The sequence below is a fragment of the Petaurus breviceps genome, unplaced genomic scaffold (assembly GCF_028583685.1).
Source record: "Petaurus breviceps papuanus isolate PSGF00001 unplaced genomic scaffold, PetGlider_PUasm1.0 37, whole genome shotgun sequence".
Taxonomy (NCBI): domain Eukaryota; kingdom Metazoa; phylum Chordata; class Mammalia; order Diprotodontia; family Petauridae; genus Petaurus; species Petaurus breviceps.
In genome coordinates, this window is record NW_027186296.1 from 35,055,053 (window position 1) to 35,077,991 (window position 22,939).

General features: G+C 40.1%; 2 protein-coding genes across 2 annotated transcripts in view; both read left to right on the forward strand.

The window, feature by feature from the left end:
• The window catches only part of CALML4 (calmodulin like 4), a 434,126-nt gene that overhangs the window by 222,407 nt on the left and 188,780 nt on the right, over nucleotides 1–22,939 (forward strand). The gene's annotated exons all lie outside the window — the stretch shown is intronic.
• Nucleotides 1–22,939, forward strand: part of ITGA11 (integrin subunit alpha 11) — a 201,499-nt gene that overhangs the window by 86,560 nt on the left and 92,000 nt on the right. The window contains exon 3 of the mRNA XM_069098217.1: nucleotides 11,853–11,953. Within this exon, the coding sequence (XP_068954318.1) occupies nucleotides 11,853–11,953 (101 nt within the window). The remainder of the gene's footprint in view (nucleotides 1–11,852; nucleotides 11,954–22,939) is intronic.

A 22,939-nucleotide genomic window follows, 5' to 3' on the forward strand; every position in this document is an offset into this window, starting at 1 on the left:
GCGATGGTGGAGGGAGTAGCCATATGGATGAAGGTAAAAATCCCTTAAGAATGGACATTGCTTCCTAGCTGTGTGGCCTTTTTCTCATCTAAAAAATGAAGGGTTTGGACTAGACGACCTCCAAGGTCCCTTCTATCTCTCCATCTACTGACTTTCTGACATGTGTCTTATACGTCATAAATAGATATTTCCATTATTTGATCATCTATCATCCCGTACTGCTCCCCAATTGTTTCCTATGTATTAGCCTTGTCTCTCCCAACTAGGCTTCCAAACTCCTCAAAGGCAGAAATTATGTTTTCATCTTCTCATCTTTCTTCCACAACCTCTGACACAAAGCTGGGCACAAAGCAAGTGTTTAGTATATAATCATTGACCTTAAGGCCCAAGACTAAATTATAGATTATAATAATGACTAGAATTTATAGTGCTTTGAGGTTTGCAAAGCACTTAACCAATATTATCTTTTTTTATCCTCAAAGTAACCCTGGGGAGGTGCTGTTATTATCCCCATTTTGTAGGTGAGGAAACTGAAACGGATACAGGTTAAGTGATTTGCCCAGGGTCACACAGCTAATAAGTGTCTGAGGCAGAATTCCTGATTCCAGGTTTAGTGTTCTATCTGCTATACCATCTACCTGTCAAAAATCATAATCCCAGCAAAGTAAGACAATCTTTCTGAAGAATGCCTGGGAAAACTCCCAGGAGAGGAGAAAGGGCCTTCAGGTGAGGCCACAATGAAGGTCTCAGTCCTTTGTCATTGTTGTTCACTTGTTTTCATTGTGTTTGACTCTTTGTGATCCCTTTCAGGGTTTTCTTGGCAAAGATACTGGAGTGGTTTGCCAATTCCTCCTCCAGCTCATTTGACATATGAAGAAACTGAGGCAAATAGGGTTAAGTGACTTGCCCAGGGTCACACAGCTAGTAAGTGTCTGAGGCCAAATTTGAACTCCTAAAGATGAGTCTTCCTGACTTCAGGCCCAGTGCTCTATCCACTGTGCCACCTAGCTGCCTTCACTCCCACCCCTACACAAAACAGTTGGGCCTATGTATGTTGAAGAACACCGGTCCTCTCATCCCCCTCAAAAATGGTGAGGGAGGAATTTTTCCAACTGACAAGTTTCCAAACAAACTTGTTCAACTCTTCCCCTCAGACCATGTGGAACATTCTTCTCCCCTCCTATATTTTCCTTTTTCCCTTTTCAAAGCACTTTTCCATCAACCAGAACTGTGTAAACCTCAAAGCCCTAGAGAAATGGGAGCTACCATTTTTATTATTAGAAGTAACATAATTATAAGTAACAGAGAAAGGCAATGAGGCAAATTGCACAGAGGGTTGGCCTTAGACTCAGGAAGATCTGGGTTCAAGCCCTGCCTCTGAGACATCTGAGCTGTGTGACCCTGAGCATGTTACTTAACTTCTCAAGACTCTAGACAACCCTCTAAGGCTTTGTTACCTAGGTGATTTGTTTAACCTAAGTATAGCAATTTATCATTATGCCTCCTAAATTTCATCTCAGTTTTGCCCAATATTCCAGACTATCAAGAGATGACTGAAGTCCTACCTGTTAGGTCTTTCTAGGTCTGTGTTACATGCAAACATCGTTGGATGAATGTTGGAAGACATTGAAGGGGACAGTTCTGGAATAGAGCCCTAGAGTATACCAATAGAAACTACTCTCCAGGTTAGCATCCACCCATTAATCAACACTATTTTGATCCCATTGTTCAGGCAGCCCTCCAAATACCTAACTGTATTCTTCTCCAGCCCACATCTGTTTGTCTTGTCCACAAGGATGTATGAAACTCTAATAGTCTTCACCACATCCTTATATGTGGAGCACATTTTCACATACACCATATTTTCTGTTCCTACCATATTATGGAGGTAGGAGGAATATTTTCGTCCCCATTTTACATATGAGGAAAATCAGGATGCTAAAATACCTTGGCCAAGGTCACACAGCCAGTAAGCAGCCAGGCCGAAACTGGAGGCCCATGTCTTCCAATTCCTCCTTCAGGGATTACTCCCTACACTACTCCTAGAAGTTGAGATTCTGACCAATCAGGAGGGGACTCAATGGCAGACCACTAATAGAACTGGGGTTATCAGAGTCATTGTGGTATAGAAGGAAAAACACTAGAATCAGGAGGCCTGGGTTCTGTTTTTCCATTTGACTTCAGGTAATTCACCAAAGCAAAAGATCCTTTTTCTGTAAATGGAGGCAGTTGAGCCCTTACCAGACTTGCAAGTCTATATTTCTATTCATTGGATAGTTGGACTGTTGGGCATTGTTGTTCCATCTCCTAGAAATGGACATGGAAACCAAACAAACATGGTGCTGCTTCTATACAGCATGGGCCAAGTGATGAGACAAAGTGAAGACCTTCAAGAGAACCAATCAGATTTTATCTCATGAGCATTGACTCCATCTTGTGCTACCACATGTATTCTTAATCATATTATTGGTTTTCTGCAAATCATCCATGGGAAACTAGATAGTGTAAACCATCTACTGTTTCATAAATGCAGGTGGATGCAATTAATTGGCATCTCTCAATTCTGAGAATAGAAAGACTCCAAAACCTACCTGTCCCCCTCCCAAGTGGGACAAAACTGACTCGTTCCCCCTCCCAACTTGAAAAGCCCCTAATCTTTCTCCAATTAGAAATCAGATTGCCTAATTTTGTATACTGATTGATTGGTTTTTTGTAATTAATTGGTTTTATTTGATTAATTATTTTTAATACATTAAAATCTGTCTCACTCTGTATTCAGGGTTTTTGGACTGTCTGGCGAGTTCGCTGACCCATTTATTATGCCTGCCTTGCTAATAAATAGTATTGATTCGATTGTTTCCTTGGTTATTATTAATTAACTGCCACAATGTGATGCAAGACACTGTTGTCCCAGCTCCTAGAAATGGAAATGCAAACCAAGAAAAAATGCTTCTGTTTCTTTGTAGGATAGGCCAAGGAGACCCTGATTGTACAGGTCAGAGGACGTCCCCTCCTACCAAAAAAAGAGAGCAGCCTAAAACTCTTAGCATTAGTCCACCAGGACAGAGATTCTTAACCTGGAGCTTCATGAACTTGGTTTTTGTTTTCCTTTTCAATATTTTGATAACTATTTTATTATGATTTATTTCCTTTGTAATCATATTCATTTTATTTTGTGCATTTAAAGATATTCTGAAAAGGGGTCCCTAGTTTTCATCAGAATAACAAAGGGGTCCATGACATAAAAAAATAAAAGTTAAAAACCATTCCCTGCCCTAGGACTGAGCCCAGAGCCTGCCAACAGCCTCCAAAGTCTCTGAGGACCAAATTAAATCCACCACCATCTATTTATTGAGTTCTGATTTTGATCCCGGCCTTATGCTAGAAACTGTAAGGGATATAGTCACAATCTAAAATATAGCCCCTACCCTCCAAAACTTACAGTCTAATTATAGGGATAAGATACAATGGTAGTTCTAAAGTGAGTCACAAATGTAATATAAAAAGCTCTAGGAAGCTAGGGATGGTGCAAAGGGAGTGGATATGGAATCAGGAAGACCTAAGTTCAAATCATGCCTCAGATTCTTCCAAGCTGTGTGACCCTAAGCAAATCACTTAATTACTTTCATCCTCAGTCTTTTCATCTGTAAAACTGAGTACTTATGGGAAGACTAGGTGGCACAGTGAATAGAGCGCCGGCCCTGGAGTCAGATCCAACCTGAGTTCAAATCCAACCTCAGACACATAACACTTACTAGCTGTGTGACCTTGGGCAAGTCACTTAACCCCAATTTCCCTGCCTTCCCCCCTCCAAAAAAAAAGGCAAAAAATAAATAAAATGGGGTACTTACCTCAAAGGGTTGTTGTGAAGATAAAATATATATGTAATAAATGTAAATATATAATACATAAAAATATATATAAAGTGTTTTTCAAACCATAAAGTATTATATAAAGGAATAAATATACACATACATATATCATCTATTATGTGCCAGACACTGTACTAAGCACTTTACAAATATTATCTCACTTGAACCTCACAATAATCCTAGGTGCTGTTCTTATCTCCATTTTACATTTGAGGAAACTATGGCAAACACAGGTTAAGTGACTTCTTCACGGTAACACAGCTAGGAAGTATCTGAGGCCAGATTTGAACTTGGGTTTCCTGACTCCAGACCCAGTGCTCTGTCTACTACACCAAATACCTGCCTACTGAATGGAGCTCATGGTGGAAGATCGATAGACCTGGAGCAGTTAAGGGACTTGAACTTGGGATAGAAAGACAGGGAAAATGTTTTGGATCAGCAGCAATGCTAGGGGACTGCAAAGGGGTAGTCTGGCGAATGAATCTGGGCTATGCAAATATGAGTGCATCCACCCTGGCTGACAGAAAGGAGCATGTTGGGTCCTAGGATTAGGTGAGCAAAGTGGAGCTGGTTCATGAAGATTCTCTGGGCTGCCCTGTTGAGGTTAGAAAGCAGGCCCTCTTCCCTTCTATAGCAATCTGCATCCGAACTCAGGAGTTTAGGCCCTAGGGAGGGGAAAGTAAGGGAAGAAACATTTATTAAACACTTACTATATGCCCAGGCACTATGTGCTAAGGAATGCTTTATAAATATCTCATTTTATGCTCACAACAACCCTGGAAAGTAGGGGCTGTTATTAACCCCATGTTATAGTTAAGGAAAACTGAGGGAGACAGAAGTTAACTGACTGGGTCAGTTAGTTAGGTCACACAGCTAGCAAGTGACTAAGGCTACAGTCTTCCTGACTCCAGGCCCAGTGGTCTCTCCACCATGTCACCTAGCCGCATACAAGGAAGTACATATTAGTCTTGTACTAGAACCTGAGTCTAGATTCAACCACTGTGTTCCTTTTCCTGTCTCCTTTAGATAAGCCAGCCTCCAAAGGCAGTGAAGACACCCCAAATCTTTCCCCCAAAGTCTCTGCTGAAGAAAATGTCTTTCTCCTCCTCTCCATCCCCAGTGACAGTGAGCCCTCCCTCTCTCTCCACTCTCCCCACAGCAGCAATGTCAGGAGCCCAGATTCAATGACTCACCCTAGCCAATGGAAATTTCTCGCCATATACCACGACCTTTGGTTTGCCGTCTGGCATCCATGCCAGAAGGTATAGGATATCCTGTCTGCCATGCAAGAATGACGATGACTGACCAGGAGATGACTGTATAAGGAAGGTTGAGGTTACTAGGAAGGGGGGAACTGAGCAAGTGAGTGGCTCTTTGTGACATTTTTCCTGAGCTCTAGCAGTTGTGTATCACCATAAGGCTAACTTGATGGGTTAATCTCAAGCCCGTTAAGGCACAGCTAATACAGAGTCACTTGGCTAACTACCCAGGCCAGTTGTGGCAGTGACAGATTGGAGGCAAGATGTAAAGGGCACTGAGCTGGTTGGTAGGAGATAAATCTTGGTTCCAGGTCTGATCTTGCCTGAGGAGTTGGATGACTTTGGACGAGTTGTTTAATATAAAAAAGAACAGTAACTCCTTGAGGGCAGGGACTGTTTCATTTTTGTTTCTGTAGTCCCAGTTCTTGGTGTATAATAAACCTTTAACAAATGGTTGTTGAATTGAATTGAATTGAATAGAAGCCATCTGGTACAACGACATCTGGTTTTGAAGACAGAAGACCTCAGTTCAAATCTAACTTAGTACTATGTGATTTTGGGCCTGAGTCTCTTCCTTTGTAAAATGAGGGAGCCATACCCTATGACCTCTAAGAACCCTTCCAGCTCTAAATCCATGATACTATAGGCTATTAACTTTAGTTTCATCCTTGGTCAAAGGGAAATCACCACCACACCCAGTACCCACTTCATTGTGAGGATCAAATGAAATCGTGGATTAAAAAGTACGTGGAAAAGAATGAAGCACTGCTGTGATCAATCCATAAACAGCCATTTATTGGGCGTGTACTATGTGCTTTGGGGTATATGGGGTGTTCAAGGAGGACAAGCGCCTCTGTCTCACTTAAATCTAATTCACAGACAAGACACCACCTGTGATGTTATTGGCTCTCTTCAAAACAAAGAAGAATCATCAACAACCACAACTATGTGCAAGGCTATTGTTGTTATAGGTTGTGCAATTAATAGAGTGCTAGACCTGGAGTCAGGAAGACTCTTCTTTCTGAGTTCAAATCCAGCCTCAGATACTTACTAGCTGGGTGACCCTGGGCAAGTCACTTCACCCTGTTTGCCTCAGTTTCCTCATCTATAAAATGAACTGGAGAAGGAAATGCCAAACCTCTCCAGTATCTTGGCAAAGGCCAAGAAAACCCCAGATCGGGTCACAAAGAGTTGAACATGATAGGAAATGACTGAACAACAAACATGCCATCACTGAAGTAAGTATTTAGAATATAAAACCAAAAATGAAACAAACAATTCTTGTACTCAAAAGAATTCATTTTCTATCAGTGGTATGGAGAGAGAATACATATCCCACCCCATCACCTCAAAAGATAAGGAAGTCTTGGGAAGGAAGCCTACAGTGCCCGTGGAGAATCGAGAAGATAGATGGCACTTGGGCAGAATCTTGAAAGGAATTTGAGATTCTGAGAAATGGGAGAGGAGGGAGAAAGCATTCCAGGCATGGGCTACAACCAGTAGAGGCAGAGATGTTGTGACAAATGCAGTCATGTATGGGAGGAAGAGCAAATGGACCAGTAAGGCTAAGTTGTTAAGTGTGTAGAAAAGAAGAAGGTCTGAGAAGACTAGAATGGGAGGAAGGGGTAAGGTCATGAAGAGCTTTAAATGCCAGGCAGAGGAGTTGACATTTATTTGAATTTGATCCTGGGAATAAGAGAGTCACTGCAGTTTATTGAGTCGGGGAGTGGCATAGTCAGCTTTTCACTTTATTTTATTTTATTTCGAGAGGCAGAGTTAAATGACTTGCTCAGGGACACACAGCTAGTAAGTGTCCCTGTCTGAGGCTGGATTTGAACTCAGGTCTTCCTGACTCCAGGGCCAGTGCTCTATCCAGTTTACTACCTAGCTGCCCCTTTCACTTTAGGAAAATCACCTTGGCAGACAGGTAGCCCAGTGGGATGATAGCTTGAGAAACCTGGGTTCTAGTCTACTCTCAGATATAGGCAAATAACCAAACTTTTGGGAAACCATTGACCTGTCTCTAAATCACTTGTAACTTTCCAAAATACTTTTATTTCCGTTTTATCATCACAACAACTTTGTGAGATATGTAGGGCATGAATAGTTCTCATTTTTCCAAGGTGGTTTGCTCTGGCTTACATGGAAAGTCAAGGACAGAACTAGGGAAAAAACAAACAAACAAAACCCTAGGTCTCCTGACTCCAGGACCAACATCCCACTTCCCTTCTGTAGACGGGAAATGCCATAGAGAACGTTCACTAATGCTAGGTTAAACGTCATGGAGGCGAAGAGATGGCTAGAGTACTTTAGACTTGGGGACAAAGATGACCTGAGTTCAAATCCTGCCAGAAACTTCCTAACTACTTAATCTCTCTTTGCCTCATTTTCACCATTTGTAAAGGGGGAGAGAGAGGGAATAGCACCTACTTCACAAGGCTGATGAAAAGATTAAACATGTAAAGCATTTTTGCAAACTCTGAAGTATTATCTATGTAAATGCTAGCTATTGTTCTTATTACTGATGTTAATTAATCAATCAATAAACATTTATTAAGCACCTACTGTGTGCCAAGCAGTACAGTAGATAAAGTACCAAGACTGGAGTCAGGAAAACTCATCTTCCTAAAATCAAATCCAGCCTCAGACACTTACTAGTTATGTGACCCTGGGCAAGTCACTTTACCCTATTTGCCTCAGTTCCCTCATCTGAAAAATGAGCTAGAGAAGGAAATAGCAAACCACTCTATCTTTGCTAAGAAAACACCAAATGGGTTCACGAAGAGTTGAACACGACTGAAAACAATTTAACACCAAGAAAATGTGCCAGGTTATTTTTGTTATTATCATGGTTTGCCTATAAGGTAACAGATGATCATTTACCCATACTGACCCTCATGCTCTCCTCCTATGACTGTCTCTTGAAAGTAGACCTCCTAATTAGCCATCTAATAAGATAGTTTGGTCAGTTGGTCAATAAACATTCATTAAGAATTTATCATGCCCCCAGGCATTGTTCTATATTCTGAGGATAGATATACAAAAGTGAAATCAGTCCCTGGCCTCAAAGGAGTTTACAACCTAATGACAGAAAGAGAACACACAAAAGTAATCTGGGAGTAGGGGGGTGGGGAGAGGGCTGGAAAGTACTCTGAGAGTATTATGGATAAATCCAAAGGAGTACAGCCACGTGGGAAATAGGATTTGGAGGGAGAGGTTCTGGATTAAAACCTCTCTGGGTCTCAATTTATTCATTGGTAAAGTAAGAAGGTTGGACTCGGCGACATGTAAGGGTCCTTCCAGCTCAAAATCTATGCTCCCGTGATCTTAAAAATTAGAGCAAAGCAGCCCCATGCATCCCGATCTACATTTATTTTGTTTTATTTTCAGTTAGAAGAAATGAGGGAGACCTTGACAGCACAAACAGCTGTAAAAGTAGCCAAAAGTCACCATCGTCTAGACAAACAGATTTTATGGGCCCAATTAATTTTGCTGCTCAAAAATAGGCATGGTTAATAGGTGGCTATATTTAGACATCCATCATTATCTGGCTGCCCCAGGGAGGACTTATCCCACTTATTTCACAAGCTCTTAATTCCAAACAGAGTTTTGTCCATTGCCACTTTGAATTCTAGATCAGAGTTGGGCAAGTGGGAGGGAGAGATTCTATCAACTTGGCCCTTAGGGATTTAGCTTTTCAGTCACTTGAGCTAAGGAAAGAAAATTGGAGAGTTTCTTTAAGGTGTTGTCATCATAGTAGTATAAAATCACCTAAGCAATATATTTGCAAAGGTAGAGGCACTGGTTATGTGTATTGCTTTAAAAAAAAAATTCTGCTGCCACAGAGGTATAGATGCCTGCATTCTACCATTAGTGATTCATTTCTTAGAGTATGAATACATTGGAACGCCTCATTTCCTTCAAAATTCTGTTCAAGTGACACCTTCTAAATGAAGCCTTTCCTGATCTCCCCCTGCCCAATCTGCTAATACTCTCCCATGCCAAAAATTTTTATTTTCATATATATATATATATATCTCAAATACATGTTTACATGTATCTTGTCTTCCCAAATGGAATGTACACTGCTTAAGGACAAGGATTGTTTTATTTCTATCTTTTATCTCCAGAGCCTAGCATAGTGCCTGGCACTTAGTAGGAGCTCAATAAATTCTTATTGATTGATTGGTTAAAGGTCCTATATTAAAATTAAAATTCCACTGTAAAAGATAATACTCTAAGCTATGATCAGTCAATTATATTTTTATTGGTATACCTAGTGACTAGAAATTGTTTTACTCACTCATAATGAAAACACCTGGGGGTAGGGTTGCAGGTGCAGTTACCCCAAGTGAGGTACACCCCTCACTTCCATAGGTATTAGGGATAAGGTGGGCCCAGAAGAGGAGTACCATGAGTTAAGGCTCAGACCTGGCATGTGCCACAGAAAAGAAGCGCACTGCCTAAGAAGGAAATGTAATTCTTACTCCAGATAGTACCCTGGGGCGAAGCTCCATGCACATCATACAAATTATGGCATCTTCTCTCTATATACAGCGTCATTTGGTGAGTTCATCAGCTCCCATTGGTTTAATTATTATCTCTGTGCTAATGATTCTCAGATCTACCTATCCTGCCCTAACCTCTCTCCTGACCTCCAATCTTGCATCTCCAGTTGCCTTTCAGCCATCTCAAACTGCATGTCCAGCAGACATCTTAAACTCAACAGGGTCTAAAACAGAACTCATTATCTTTCCCCCTGCTCCCATCTTCCCTATTACTGTAAAGGGTCCCACCACCCTCCCAGTTCCTCAGGCCCCCATGTCATCCTCAATTCCTCACTCTCTCTCACCCCCTGTATCTAAGCGGTTGCCAAGGCCCACAACCTTTGTGACATCTCAACACAGCCCCCTCTCTCCTCTGATGCTGCCAACACTCTAGTGCAGGCCCTCATCACTTCACTTGGTCTAAGGAAATAGTCTGCTTATGGGTCTTCCTCCCTCAAATCTCTCCCCACTCCAATCTATCCTCCATTCAGTCACCAAAGTGATTATCCTAAAGCACAAGTCCAACCACATCACCCTCACACTCAATAAACTTCATGGTTCCCTATTGCCTTCAGGATCATATTTAAAATCTTTTGTCTGGCATTCAAAGCCCTTCATAACCTCGCTCCCCACTTTTATCTTTCCAGTCTTCTTATACCTTACTTTCCACCATATACTCTTCTGTCCAGTGATACTGGCCTCCTTGACTGTTCTTCCACGTCTTGACTCAGAGCTTTCCCTCTGGCTGTCCTCCATGCCTGGAGTGCCCTCCCACATCATCTCCTCCTCTTTCTCCTGACTTTCCTAGCTTCCTTTAAGTCCCAGATAAAATCCTATCTTCTGCAGGAAGCTTTACCCAACATTTTTTAATTCTAACACCTTCCCTCTTTTAGTTATTTTTTTTATGTTGCATAGAGTTTGTATGTATTTTTTTGCTTGTCTCCCCCATCAGATTGTGAGTTTCTTGAGGGCAGGGGTGTCTTTTGCCTCTTTTTGTATCCTCAGCACATAGTTATTTAATAAATGGTTATTGATCAGCTGACTAGCTCTACTTATTGGGGCATTAGCTAACAGGCAGTTGAAACCAAGACTTGGAAGGAATAAGGGCCAACCAGAGTGGTCCAAGATTCCCCCAGAAAGGGGTGCTAAGTGGAGAGAAAGGCAAATACACAAGACACATTTCATTCAACATTGTGAAATGTGAGAATATCAGAGCTGGAAGAAAACTTAGTCCAACTCTTCATTTTTCCAATAAAGAAACTGTGGGGGTGATGAGGTGGCACAGTGAATAGAGCACTGGCTCTGGAGTCGAGAGGACCCAAGTTCAAATCCAGCCTGAGATGCTTAACACTTACTAGCCGTGTGACCTTGGGCAAGTCACTTAACCCCAATTGCCCTACCTTCCCCCCTCCAAAAAGCAAAAATAAATAAATAAATAAGAAAGAAACTGTGTCCCAAAGGTGACTTTCAAGGTCATGAAACCAGTCAGTGGCAAGTCCAGGAGTAGAACTCACACCTTCACTCCATACTGCCTGCTAGGGCCAATAGGAGTAGAATTCTCTGAATTCAGAGAGAAAGGAAGAATCCAGGCTTCTCTCCCACCCCTTTCTCCCAATCATTGTTTCCACCAGAAGACAATGTGTTGTGCAGTGTTGTGTTATATGTAAATCACCCAAGAACAGACAGATCTAATTTCCCTGAAAACACACACATGAGTGTCTGAGTAAGCTCAGAGACAAAGGGCAAAGTGTTTAGCAGCTTTTGCCTTCCGTACCAGTGCCAAACCCCAGATTTCTCTGAAGATGACTGATTCTCTGGGCCCAGATCCCTGAACTGCCTGCCTCTTCTGCCTGAAGTGAAGACAGGGACTTAGGAGAGAGCCAAGGCCACCAAGAAGGGCTCTGTACTCTAAGAGTGGGCTATCAGTATCTGGTGTCCTCACCAGTTCATCTGTGTCATGATTCTCTGTCTGGCCTGTTTGACTATTATGGGTACATAGGTCCAGACTAAAAGGTTTGGAGGATGTCCCTTCTCCAGGATAGTTTCTTGCCTTCCTTGCTCTCAGCAACTTTCTCCCCAGTCCCTGCTTCTTATGTTTAAACGCTGTCTGAACCCTCCACAAGGACTGATACCGACACCAGTAAGGACTCACCTTCTCTCCTCTTTCTTCCTAGGCTGGTGGTGGGAGCTCCATTTGAAACCAATGGTCACCAGAAGACTGGGGACGTTTACAAGTGTCCAGTGATACAAGGAAATTGTTCCAAACTGAACCTAGGTAACACTACTCATAGTACCTGGTAGAAAGTAGACTCTTCTGTTACTTCTTTCTAGGGTAACATGATATAGTGGATATGGCTCTGGCTTGGACCTAGGGAGGTCCTAGGTTCAAATCCCACTTTGGGCATTTACTACCCATGTGACTTAGGCAAGTCACTTAAACTTCACTGTCTTAACTCCGTCATAAACCAGTTCAACTCTACACTATTTTCTATTCTATAGTCTCCAAACTAGATATCCTACTAACTAAGAATGGTTTTTACATTTTGAAATAAAGTTTCATTGTATTTTAAAATATAAAAACAATTCTTAGCTCCTGGCCTCACAAAAACCGATGTTAGGCCAACTCTAATGCCTTGCCCCTTTATCTTACTGTTGATTCAGTCTTGCAAAGTCTCAACCATGGTATGCTCTTATTGTCCACTGCCTTTGCTCCTGTTCATGTATAGCTGAATGAACCTGGAGGAACTAACCTGTTACCAGTATGGGAGTTATTGCTGAATCACCTTGTCTGTGTGTCGTCAGAACAAAGTCCAAAATCAGTACCAAACTGGAACAGAGTTGAAAAGGAATGTTGGGTAAACAAAACTGCTCCAAGATGACCTATTTAAACAAACTAGGAGATGGATAAAGAAACAGAAATTAATAAATGCTCTCACTATTTTCCCACTGGAGTTAAACAAATTATAAAACATCTCAACAAGGCGGCCTAGAAACCGCCTCAATTTGTAAATTTGGGGTTTGTTTGCTGAACAGAGGTATATATAGCAACCAAAGACAAAACAAGTTTAGCGTGTAAAAACTCATTTGTAAAATCTTAAGGAACAGGACAATGGAAGATTACAAGCAATTTCAGCTTGTAGAACAATAAGCAGTGGAAAAAATAAAGTTGCAAAAGATTTGGCCAGAGATGCTATGACCGACCTCCATGATCCCAAGAGCATTTAAGGATAAAATTAGAAAAATAACAAACATGATAAATGGGAAAGGATTGTCAAGATTTTATTAAAAATGAGCTATTCTCCACCAATGCCAGTGAAATTAGGACGGCTGGACATCATAGTCCTAAATATGCTACATGTGGAAGTGGAGATAGCACTTTAAAACAAAGATAAGTAAAGTAGCCAGACAAGACCAAGAAATACAGTGGATGCACATCCAGGAAGGTATGTAATTTTAAGAATATTAAGGGATCATTCCCCAAGGTATCAGAAAGAAAAGAGATACCATAAGATTAGAAGAAATAAATCATGGATGTTTCTATTACTAAGAAGATGAGCAAGAAGAGATCTGTAAATAACAGCTTGTATGCCTACTTTTTCATCTTTACGAAATCTTTAAGAGAAAAATTTACATACATATTGAGGCTTTCCTAGGGGGAAAATATGAGAAGAGAAAAGGCAGACTTTTGCAAATGATATTCTGTGTCAGACCACATCTTTATAGTCTATAGTCAACTAAAAAATGTAGAGAATACAAGTTTCACCATACTTATTATTCCTTCACTATAAAAAGCATCGATTTGGTAAGAACAGCATGGAAACTTAAAGGCTTTAATCCAACAAGATGTTTCCCATGCATAAGAGCATGCAAGCTTTTGTGATTGGTGCAACAGAGAGGACTTTATTGATGGACCTCTGATTATTAATAACAAAGAATGCATGTAATAGTGAGGCAAATGCTAGCCAAAGGTATTTGTAGTTGTTGTGGAAGACTACCTAGAACAGAGCTCAAATGGAAGGAGGATTACTTATATATAGATCAAGAGTTCTTAAATTGGGGCTGGTGGATGGATTTCAAGAGGTTCGTGAACTTGGGTGGGAAAAAATACATCTTCGTACTTTGATGTATTTTAAGCATTTTAAAGGGTATAAGTAGATAGAGTGCAGGGTCTAGGGTCAAGAAGACATCTTCCTGAGTTCAAATCTGGCCTCAGATACTTAATAGCTGTGTGACCCTGGGCAAGTCACTTTACCCTGTTTGTCTCAGTTCTTCATCTGTAAAATGAACTAGAGAAGGAAATGGCAAACACTCCAGTATCTCTGTCAAAAACACCCCAAATGGGTGATGAAGAGTAGGACACAACAGAACACACTCACACATGTGTGCGCACACATACACACACAAACATTTTAAGCATCATTCTGAAGGGTCCAAAATGCAAAAAGATTAGTCTCTCAGTCTGGATGAAGTCCTCCAGATTTTTCTTTGTATGGCATCATGTTGATTTCATCAAAGAAAACATTATGGAGCATCCTCAACAAGATTCAAAATCACACACACACACACACACACACACAAAACTCCTACCTTTCTATCTAGACAGGATAAAAAAAACTGAATGAAGAATGCCGTCTATCCAGACTGGGGCATGCAGCTGATTGGATGACCCACAGAGCTCACCCATCAGTATATGCATCTTAGAAAAACTACCACAGATAAACAATAAACTGGGCCCAGAACTGAATAGAGGATGAGAGCAGCCTTGATTGCATTTGACCTCAAGTTTCTCCCTGAACCAAAATCCCATCTTTTTAACACTAATTTTCTTCTGCTGATGTCATTTGGCTGCAAATCATGGGATACCACAATTTCCAAAGAGTGAAAATTGTAGGTCACTCAAAAGGCAAGGGAGATGCATGGTGGGCATGAATAGACTACAACATGCTATAAATGATGAATTGCTTATATGAAATGATGTAAAAGGTATCATTAAAAAGATTTATAACCAAGAAAGGAGGTGGGATGGTCATGTAGTAAGAATGAGGGTTAAGAGAGGGACTACCCATCTCTCTAGGGCTAGGAGATATAGAAGAGGTCCTCACCACTGTGGATGAGTCCCTATAAAGAATTTATGGGAGGAAATGAAGAATGTCATAGAAATGGGAAGCAGCTTAATATGATAGGAAGACCACTAACTAACTCTGGACTCAAGATCTGGGTTCAAATTCTATACCTGATGATGACTACTTGTGAGCCTTTGGGGGAAGTCAAGGCTCCCTGAGCCGCAAACTCCTTCATCTGTAAAATGAGGAAGTTAAACTACATGGCCTCTGAGGTCCCTTCCAGTTTTAGACCTGTGAAGGATAAAAAGGCATGGATGGGTTGCAGTGGGCATCTTTGGGGAATGAATGATGTCACGAATCCATTGAAGAGCTGACACATATTCTAACCTCTTGGGGGAGCTAGTACAGTCACAGAAAGATGCTGATTTAGCCAATGAGATATCTTTTCATGATGGTGCAAAAGTCCTGGGAGACTGTTCTGGTTTCAAAACAATCAAGACTGTTCTAGCCACTCCTTCCAACTGTGCCCCACCTCCCTGAGAGTGGGGACAGAAGAGAAGGACTGCATGGGAGCCAGACTCCTCGCCAGTGAGCAGGGGATACCCCCTAAGGATTAGGAAGATAAGCAGATGGATGAAAGGCTATCATCAAAGCTAAACTTTTAAGAATACACAGATCCCAGGCAAGAAGCCAAACCACCAGCTGTCCCAGTCACGTGATGGTGTTTTATCCAGATGTCAACAGCAGCAGTTCCAACTCCACAGGTTAGAAATTCAAAACACAGTTGGGACTCCTCTCTCTCTCTCTCTCTCTCTCTCTCTCTCTCTCTCTCTCTCTCTCATCTGTATCTCTCTCTCTCTCCCCCTTAGTTGGAAGGAGGAGAAGGAAGAGAATGATTTTATAAAAGAGGGTGGAAGAGAGATTGTCTTTATTTTTGTTGCCCTACTCAGGGTGAAATTACTCCTTCCTCAAAACCTGAAGTCAGACAGAGCTCATTCCCAGGATCCTCAATTCAGAGCCAAAAAGAACTTATCATCTAGTTCAACCCTCTAATTTTATATGTGAAGAAACTAAAGCCCTCGGAAGGAACGTGACTTGCCCAGTCAAGGTCATAGGGAAATATTTGGTTTGCTACTCCCAGTTCCCCTTTTATAAATCTTGATTAATACTGCCTCCAAGACCATCTATCTGCATACCATTGAGCATAAAGATGAGAACAACGAAATAACAATGATCTATGTGCTAAGCGTTGGGAATATGGACTCTTACTAGCTGTGTGACCTTCAGCAAGTCACTTACCCCTGTTTGCCTCAGTTTCCTCATCTGTAAAATGAGCTAAAGAAGAAAATGGCAAACCACTCCAGGATCTTTGCCAATAAAACCCCCCAAAATAAGGTCACAAAGAGTTGGACACAACTGAAACAACTGAACACAGATGAAGAAATTGAGGCAAAAAATAGGGAAGTGACTTGCCCAGAATCACACAGCCAGGAAGTATCTAAGGCAAGGTATTCCTGTACCTCCTACCTCCCTAAAATCTAGATTCCCTTAAAAAAATTAAAAGCAAAAATATATATAAGGCTATATGAGGAATCAGAGCAATGCAAAAAAAAAAAAAAACAAAGTAAGCAATTCAACATGAGTCTAAAACTTTACTACAGAGACTTGAGAATCAAAGAAATCAGAGGAGAGAGAGAACCCCCAAAGAAAGAGATTGTGGAAAATGTTTGGTCATATATATGATCATAAGGAACCAAACACAATAAAAATGCAAGTTGGATCAAAAAAGAAACAGAAAGCTTGTCGACAGTTAATATAATGAATGACAGAACAGTCTGCATCAAGGGAGAAGACTGAAATTCTAACTTCTTAGCAAAACTAGAAAGCAGCGAAGCCAGATAAGAGCCATAATCACTGGCTCAAATACTTCACAGTAGTGCTTGAATTACTAGCAGCACTTTACTGGCTTCCCCTCAAAAGCTAGCCTGACCCCATCTTTCTTAACTAAAATCATCACTTATTTTCTCCTTAAAGATCAAGAATCCCTCCAAATACAGTTCAATAACATCTTTATCTACTTTATATAAACATTCACTGCCTGACTCTAAGAAAAAAAAATCTATTAAACATTTAAAAGAAAACAATAGACTGAGGAAGAAAAGGTGTGCCAAAAAGACTCAGGGTACAGAGAGCAACTCATTACAGATTCAGTAATTATTGAACAAGCTTAACATCTACCCTGGGTTTTATTGATTATCACAAAGTTTTTGACTCAATTGTGCCCTCAAAGTATTGCAAATATATAAAATAGACCCTCATCTAGTGAAAACACTTGAGTATCTCATGTCCTCATGGAAGACTGTTCTTTTAAAACATGCCAACAAAATAATAATGTCAAGACCAATTGACATAAAATGTGCCATTTGTCATGAAAACACCATATTTCACAGCATAATCATTGCCACCAAATAATAATCACACCCTGGGTTTTGTTGTTTGTTTGGTTTTTTGTCCAAAAATTGGTTTATAACCTTTCATTGAATAATCGTTGCATGGTATAATTCTGTTCCTCAGGCCATTTAAAAGGTTAACAGATCATCAATGTATTCACCAATGGCTTACTCATTTATCTCTCCCACATTGCAAGCCACCAGCCTAGATTCTCAGCACATGCATACTGACAGTATTCAATTTTAATGTCTCTTCACAAGTATTCTGTGCATCCTAATCTTGCACCAAAGACAGTTCAGTAATAAATTACTTTTAAGCATTACCAGCACAGTTTTTCAAAGCTTCACATAATGGTCGCACTCCACTTTTTTGCAAAAATATTTGGCATAAAAGCTACAATAATTATGTGGTGAAATGTGATAGTTTAAACCCATTATGGTTTTGTCAGGGGTCCTTACCCTTTTCTGTGTTCTGGACTCTTTGTGCAGTCTAGTGAAGCCTTTGAACTCTTAGAATAATGCTTTTAAATGCATAAAAATTCATAGTGTTAATAAGGAGATCAATTAAATTTAAAAAAAAAACAAGATATTTTTTAAAACAAGGTCACAGACTTCTAAGGTTAAGAATCCCTAGTCTGGCCTTAAATATATGATCATGTCTTCTAAGCAGAATTAAGTATGAATTCGATGTTAAAGAGAGAATCAAGCCACAGCATTATGTTAACCATTTTATGTACATGGTAACATCAAGATATCAAAGTGCTCTTTTATCTCATGGAATGTTTTTCCAAAGATAGTAAAGTGTCACTTGTACTAAATACATGTAAAATATCTTATGTATTCTAAGGAAAGATAGAGACCAATGGCTTTGAGCATTAATCTAGAGGTCCAATTAAAAGAGTAGATGAAAACAGTACCAAAAACTACATTTGTCTCCTTTAGGCAAAAACATATCACTCATAAAGACATAAAAAATGTGGCTGAATATGTTAAGAAACTTACTGGCATTCTGAAAGCAAATCTAAATGGGAAGAACATTTTTAAAGCTGTTAATACCTAACCAATACCTATTTCAATATAGCCTTTTGGAATTAAGTGAACCACAACAGATTTGGAACATATCCTAACAGAAATGATATTAATACATAAGGCCTCTCATCCTAAGGCATCCATACAAAATATAGGAAAAATTAACACTCCATCATCAAAAAAAGGAGTGAGAGGATTGGAGTACATTTTTTTGAAAAAGGTGTACAGCCTACAGAAATGCTTCTGGAACAATCAATCAAGCATCACCTCACCAATAAGGAATAAAGGTTAATAACAGGTACACACCACTGAATTTGTCAAATATTACTGAAAGTGGTTCAGTTCCAAATAGAGCCAAGATCCAAGAATAATCAAAATAATAATAAAATAATCAAAAAGTAATCAAAAGGCCCTTAGCCACTGGTGGCATTCATATGAACTCAGCCAACAATATGTTGACCAAAAAAAGGGCCAAAGAAATGGTTGAATCATCCAGATTTGTTTCTGGAAATGAAGGGGTTTATTGATGCCCATCCAGGACCATGTCATTGCCACCAGAAATTACAGAATCGTTAGTCTTGAGAAATCTGGACTTAGTAATCAATTATGAAAAGAAATGGTAGAAAAAAATGTAATACATCAAGCTAAAAAAGTTAGCACTAACCCTGTATATAACAATGGGACAACTAGGTGGTGCAGTAGAAAGAGTTCAGGGCCTGGAATCTGGAAAACTCATCTTCCTGAGTTCAAATCCAGCTTCAGACACTTAATAGCTGAGTCACCCTGGGAAAGACATTTTACTCTATTTGCCTCAGTTTTCTCCTCTGTAAAATGAACTGGAAAAAGAAGTGACAAGTCACATCAGTATCTTTGCCAAGAAAACCCCAAAAGGGGTCACAGAGTTAGACATAACTGAACTACAAATATGTAACAAAGTATGACCTGGTGGCTAGAATTATGCATCACTTTCAAGGACTGGAGGACAACAAATCTCCACAGTAAAAATACAGACCTCAAAATATCCTAGAAAATTTAATTCACAAATCGGATTAGAATTGGAGGATTATCACATATTGAACTCTTGTTCACAGTAATACTGACCCCGTAAAAACTTATAAATAATGTTTTTGATAGAAGATGACATACCAAATAGTTCTGATTTCCAAACTACATGGAAAGAAAATTTTTACAATATAGAAACCTGACAGAGGAGATCAAAATCATGGGAGAACACTATAAGATATATATTGATATCATTCCTGTTATCCAGCCTGCTACTGGGGTTGTACTGAGGATGTCCACAAGTGAACCTACAGAATTATTTACATCTTGAAAATTTCATTCAAATAACAAAAAAGCAGTTATTTTATTCACCTATGCAATAATCTGTAGAACATTAAATATAAAAGACTGCAAGCAGAATTAGCATCTTGTCCCAGGACTGTTTTTATCTGAACCCTATTAAAACAGAATGAGATAATATTAACTGACTAGTACCTCAAGATTTACAAAGTGCACTATACACACTGTCCACTTTGATTCTCAGAGCAATTCTGTGAAGCTAGTGTTTTTATTATCCCCATTCAGAGAAGTTACATGATTGACCCAGAATCACACAACTAGTAAGTGTCTGAATCAGGATTTGAACCTAGGTTTTCCTCACTCCCAGCTCAGCATTCTCTCTCTGGTATTTGAGGCTGTTGTCCTTTCCCTAAATGACTAGAGGCACTGGGGGAGCAAAAGGAGCAAGCCAGGAGATGAGGAAATTGACAATCAAAAAGTTCACAATCTTGGAGTTTCCTTCTTCCCACAGGGGAAAAGTGAATAGGCAATTGGAATCCATATAAGTTTCAACCCCATCGTGGAAAAATAAAGGGAGCAAAGCCCAAGTTCTGGATTTTCTGAGATCTTTCCAGGCAGCAATCTTCACTCCATGTGCTCCTACTCCTTGGAATTCTCTTTCTTCTGCCATGGATTTGGCTGGGATCAGAGATCTATAGCTAAGGCCAGCATTATGTTCAGTCAGAATTAGAAGCCCTGATTTAAATGTAAGTAGACAGGGCAAGATCATAAACAACCTCTCTCCCACTGATGATTAATTTTTCACATCAGTTTATTCCCGTTTCCCAGTTAGAGAGCCTTTAGGGTTGGTCTAGCAGCATTCTCATCTAAAATGTAAAATGTGAAACTGCCCTGGCAAGACTATGTTTGGTCATTTGTTCTTAAGTGTAAATTAAGTTAAAAGACTGATTATCTTCTAAAATTCAGCTAAGAGGTATACTTAGGAGATTTGGTGGAGGGGGAAAAGTGTAAAGGAAAGAGAATTATAAAAGGTAACTTCTTATTCCTTGAATTTCAAGACTTATCTCATCCACAAATGTCAGAGAGGAAATGAGCAATTGATCAATCAACAAGCATTTATTAAATACTTTCCATATGCTCAATACTGTGTATACAACCCAAAAACGAGACAGTGCCTTCCCTCAAGGAATTTACATTCTTTTGGGGTGGGAGGATTCTCAGAAGGTAGAAATCAGAGTCACGGTTTTTCTCCCCTCCTGCAACATGAGCTCATTAAAGGTCAATCCCCAGACTCTCAGGTAATTCAGAAGCACAACCACGCAAAACTTCCCAAAGAAAACTCAAAGAACAAGAAAATAGCATTACCAGACCCAACAGAAACAAATAAAAAAAAAATGTGAGAGCATCCAATTCTCAAAGCTGTGCTGTTCTGATATGATAAAGTACTATTTGTCTCCTTCCCTCTTTCCATTTACTACATGGGTCTGCAAGCACAATTCATTTCCAAACTCCCGCAGTGTTCTCCCTTCTTATACATGCTGACTCTAGGCAGGCCTGGCATGAGAGAAGATCCCAATAATCCCAAAATTCTCTTTGGGATTGTTTGCCTCAGTTTTTGTCTTCCCAACCCAAAGACCTTCCTCACTGTGCTGATAATGGAACACTGGGAGGAAGATGGATATTAATGGAAGCTTTTGGATATAAGAAGGTCCCTGATAAATAATGGTGAAGGGGTACAAGGCTCCATGCACAAAAATATCTCTCCCATTGGCCTGGTTCTCTAACTACCTATCTCACTGCTTCTTTTCAGTCTCCTTAGTTGGATCTTCATCGTCATGGCAACTAAATAGGAGGTGCCCCCCGCCATGTCCTCAAGTGCTTCCCTTTGACTGAATTCAAACAGAATTTTCCCCTTTAAAAAATTCTGTGGAGTTTGGATTCAATCAAAGAGCCACACTTGAGGACCTAGAGGGCCACATGTGACCTTGAGGCCACACAGGTTCACACCCCTACCCAAGACAGTCTTGGACCTTGTACCCTTTTCCCTTTGTACTATCTCATTTGGTGATTTCATCAGCTCCCATGGATTCAATTATTATCTCTATGCTAATGATTCCTAGATCTCTATATTCAGCTCTAGTCTCTCTCCTGAGCTTCAGCCTTATATCACCAACTACTATTTAACATCTTGAAGAGGATGTCTCAGAAGTATCTCAAACTCAACATGTCCAAAACAGAAGTTATTACCTTTCCCCTCAAGTCCTCCCCTCTCCCAAGATTATAACTATCAAAGGCATCACCATCTTCTTAGTCTCCCAGGTTTGCGAGTTCAGTGTCCTCCTCAACTCCTTGCTCATGCTCACCCCAGATATCTGATCTGCTGCCAAACTTGTCATTTCTACATCATTCCATTCACACAACCACCTCATCACCTCACTCCTGGACTATTGTAGCAGCCTACTAAGTCTTCTCCCTGCCTCAAGTCTCTCTCCAATCCAGCCTCCACACAGCTGTCAAAATGATTTTCCTAAAGCACAGATCTGACTGTGTGACCCATTTATTTAATAAACTTATGCGACTCACAATTATCAAATATAAAATCCTATTTGGCATTTTAAGCTCTTTTCAAGCTGGCCCCTAGACTCCACCTTTCTGGTCTTCTTACACTTTACTCCCCTCCACATACGGTGCATACTTCACATCCAGGTACACTGGTCTCATTGCTATTCCTTGAATACAACATCTCCCAACTTCTACCTTTACATTGGCTATGCTTCATGCCTGGAATTCTTTCCCTCCTAATCCCCATCTTTTAACTTTCCTGACTTCCTTCAAGACTCAACTCAAATGCCTGCTTCTGCTGGAGGCCTTTCCTAGCGGTTTCTCCCTTCCCTCTGAAATTTGCATCTGAGTTCCTCGAGGGCAGGAAGAGTGTATTGTCCTTTATTTTTATACCCAGCACTTAGCATAGTGCCTAATACAGAATAGGTACTTAATAAATTATTGCTGACCCACTCACTCACTCTCTCTCCATCACATAGTCAGACATTCTGCCATTAACATTTCATTCCCTTCTCTTGAAGCTTTGATTGGTGATAAAATGAAAATATCCCTAAAACATGGGTTCTTTTGTGTCTATTTTTTATCTTATTTATTTTTTAACATTCATTTTTTTTATTTTGAGTTCCAAATTCTCTCCTCCCCTCCAGGCTCTACCCCATCCATTAAGAAGACAAGCAATATAATACCTGTTATACATGTCGCGTAAAACATATTTCCATATTAGCCATGCTGCAAAAAAAAAAAAAGCAAGAAAAATAAGGAAAGTGAAGAAAGATATATGCTTCAATCTGCTCTCAGAGTCCATCAGTTCTCTCTCTGGAGAAAGACAGCATTTTTCATTATGTGTCATTTGAA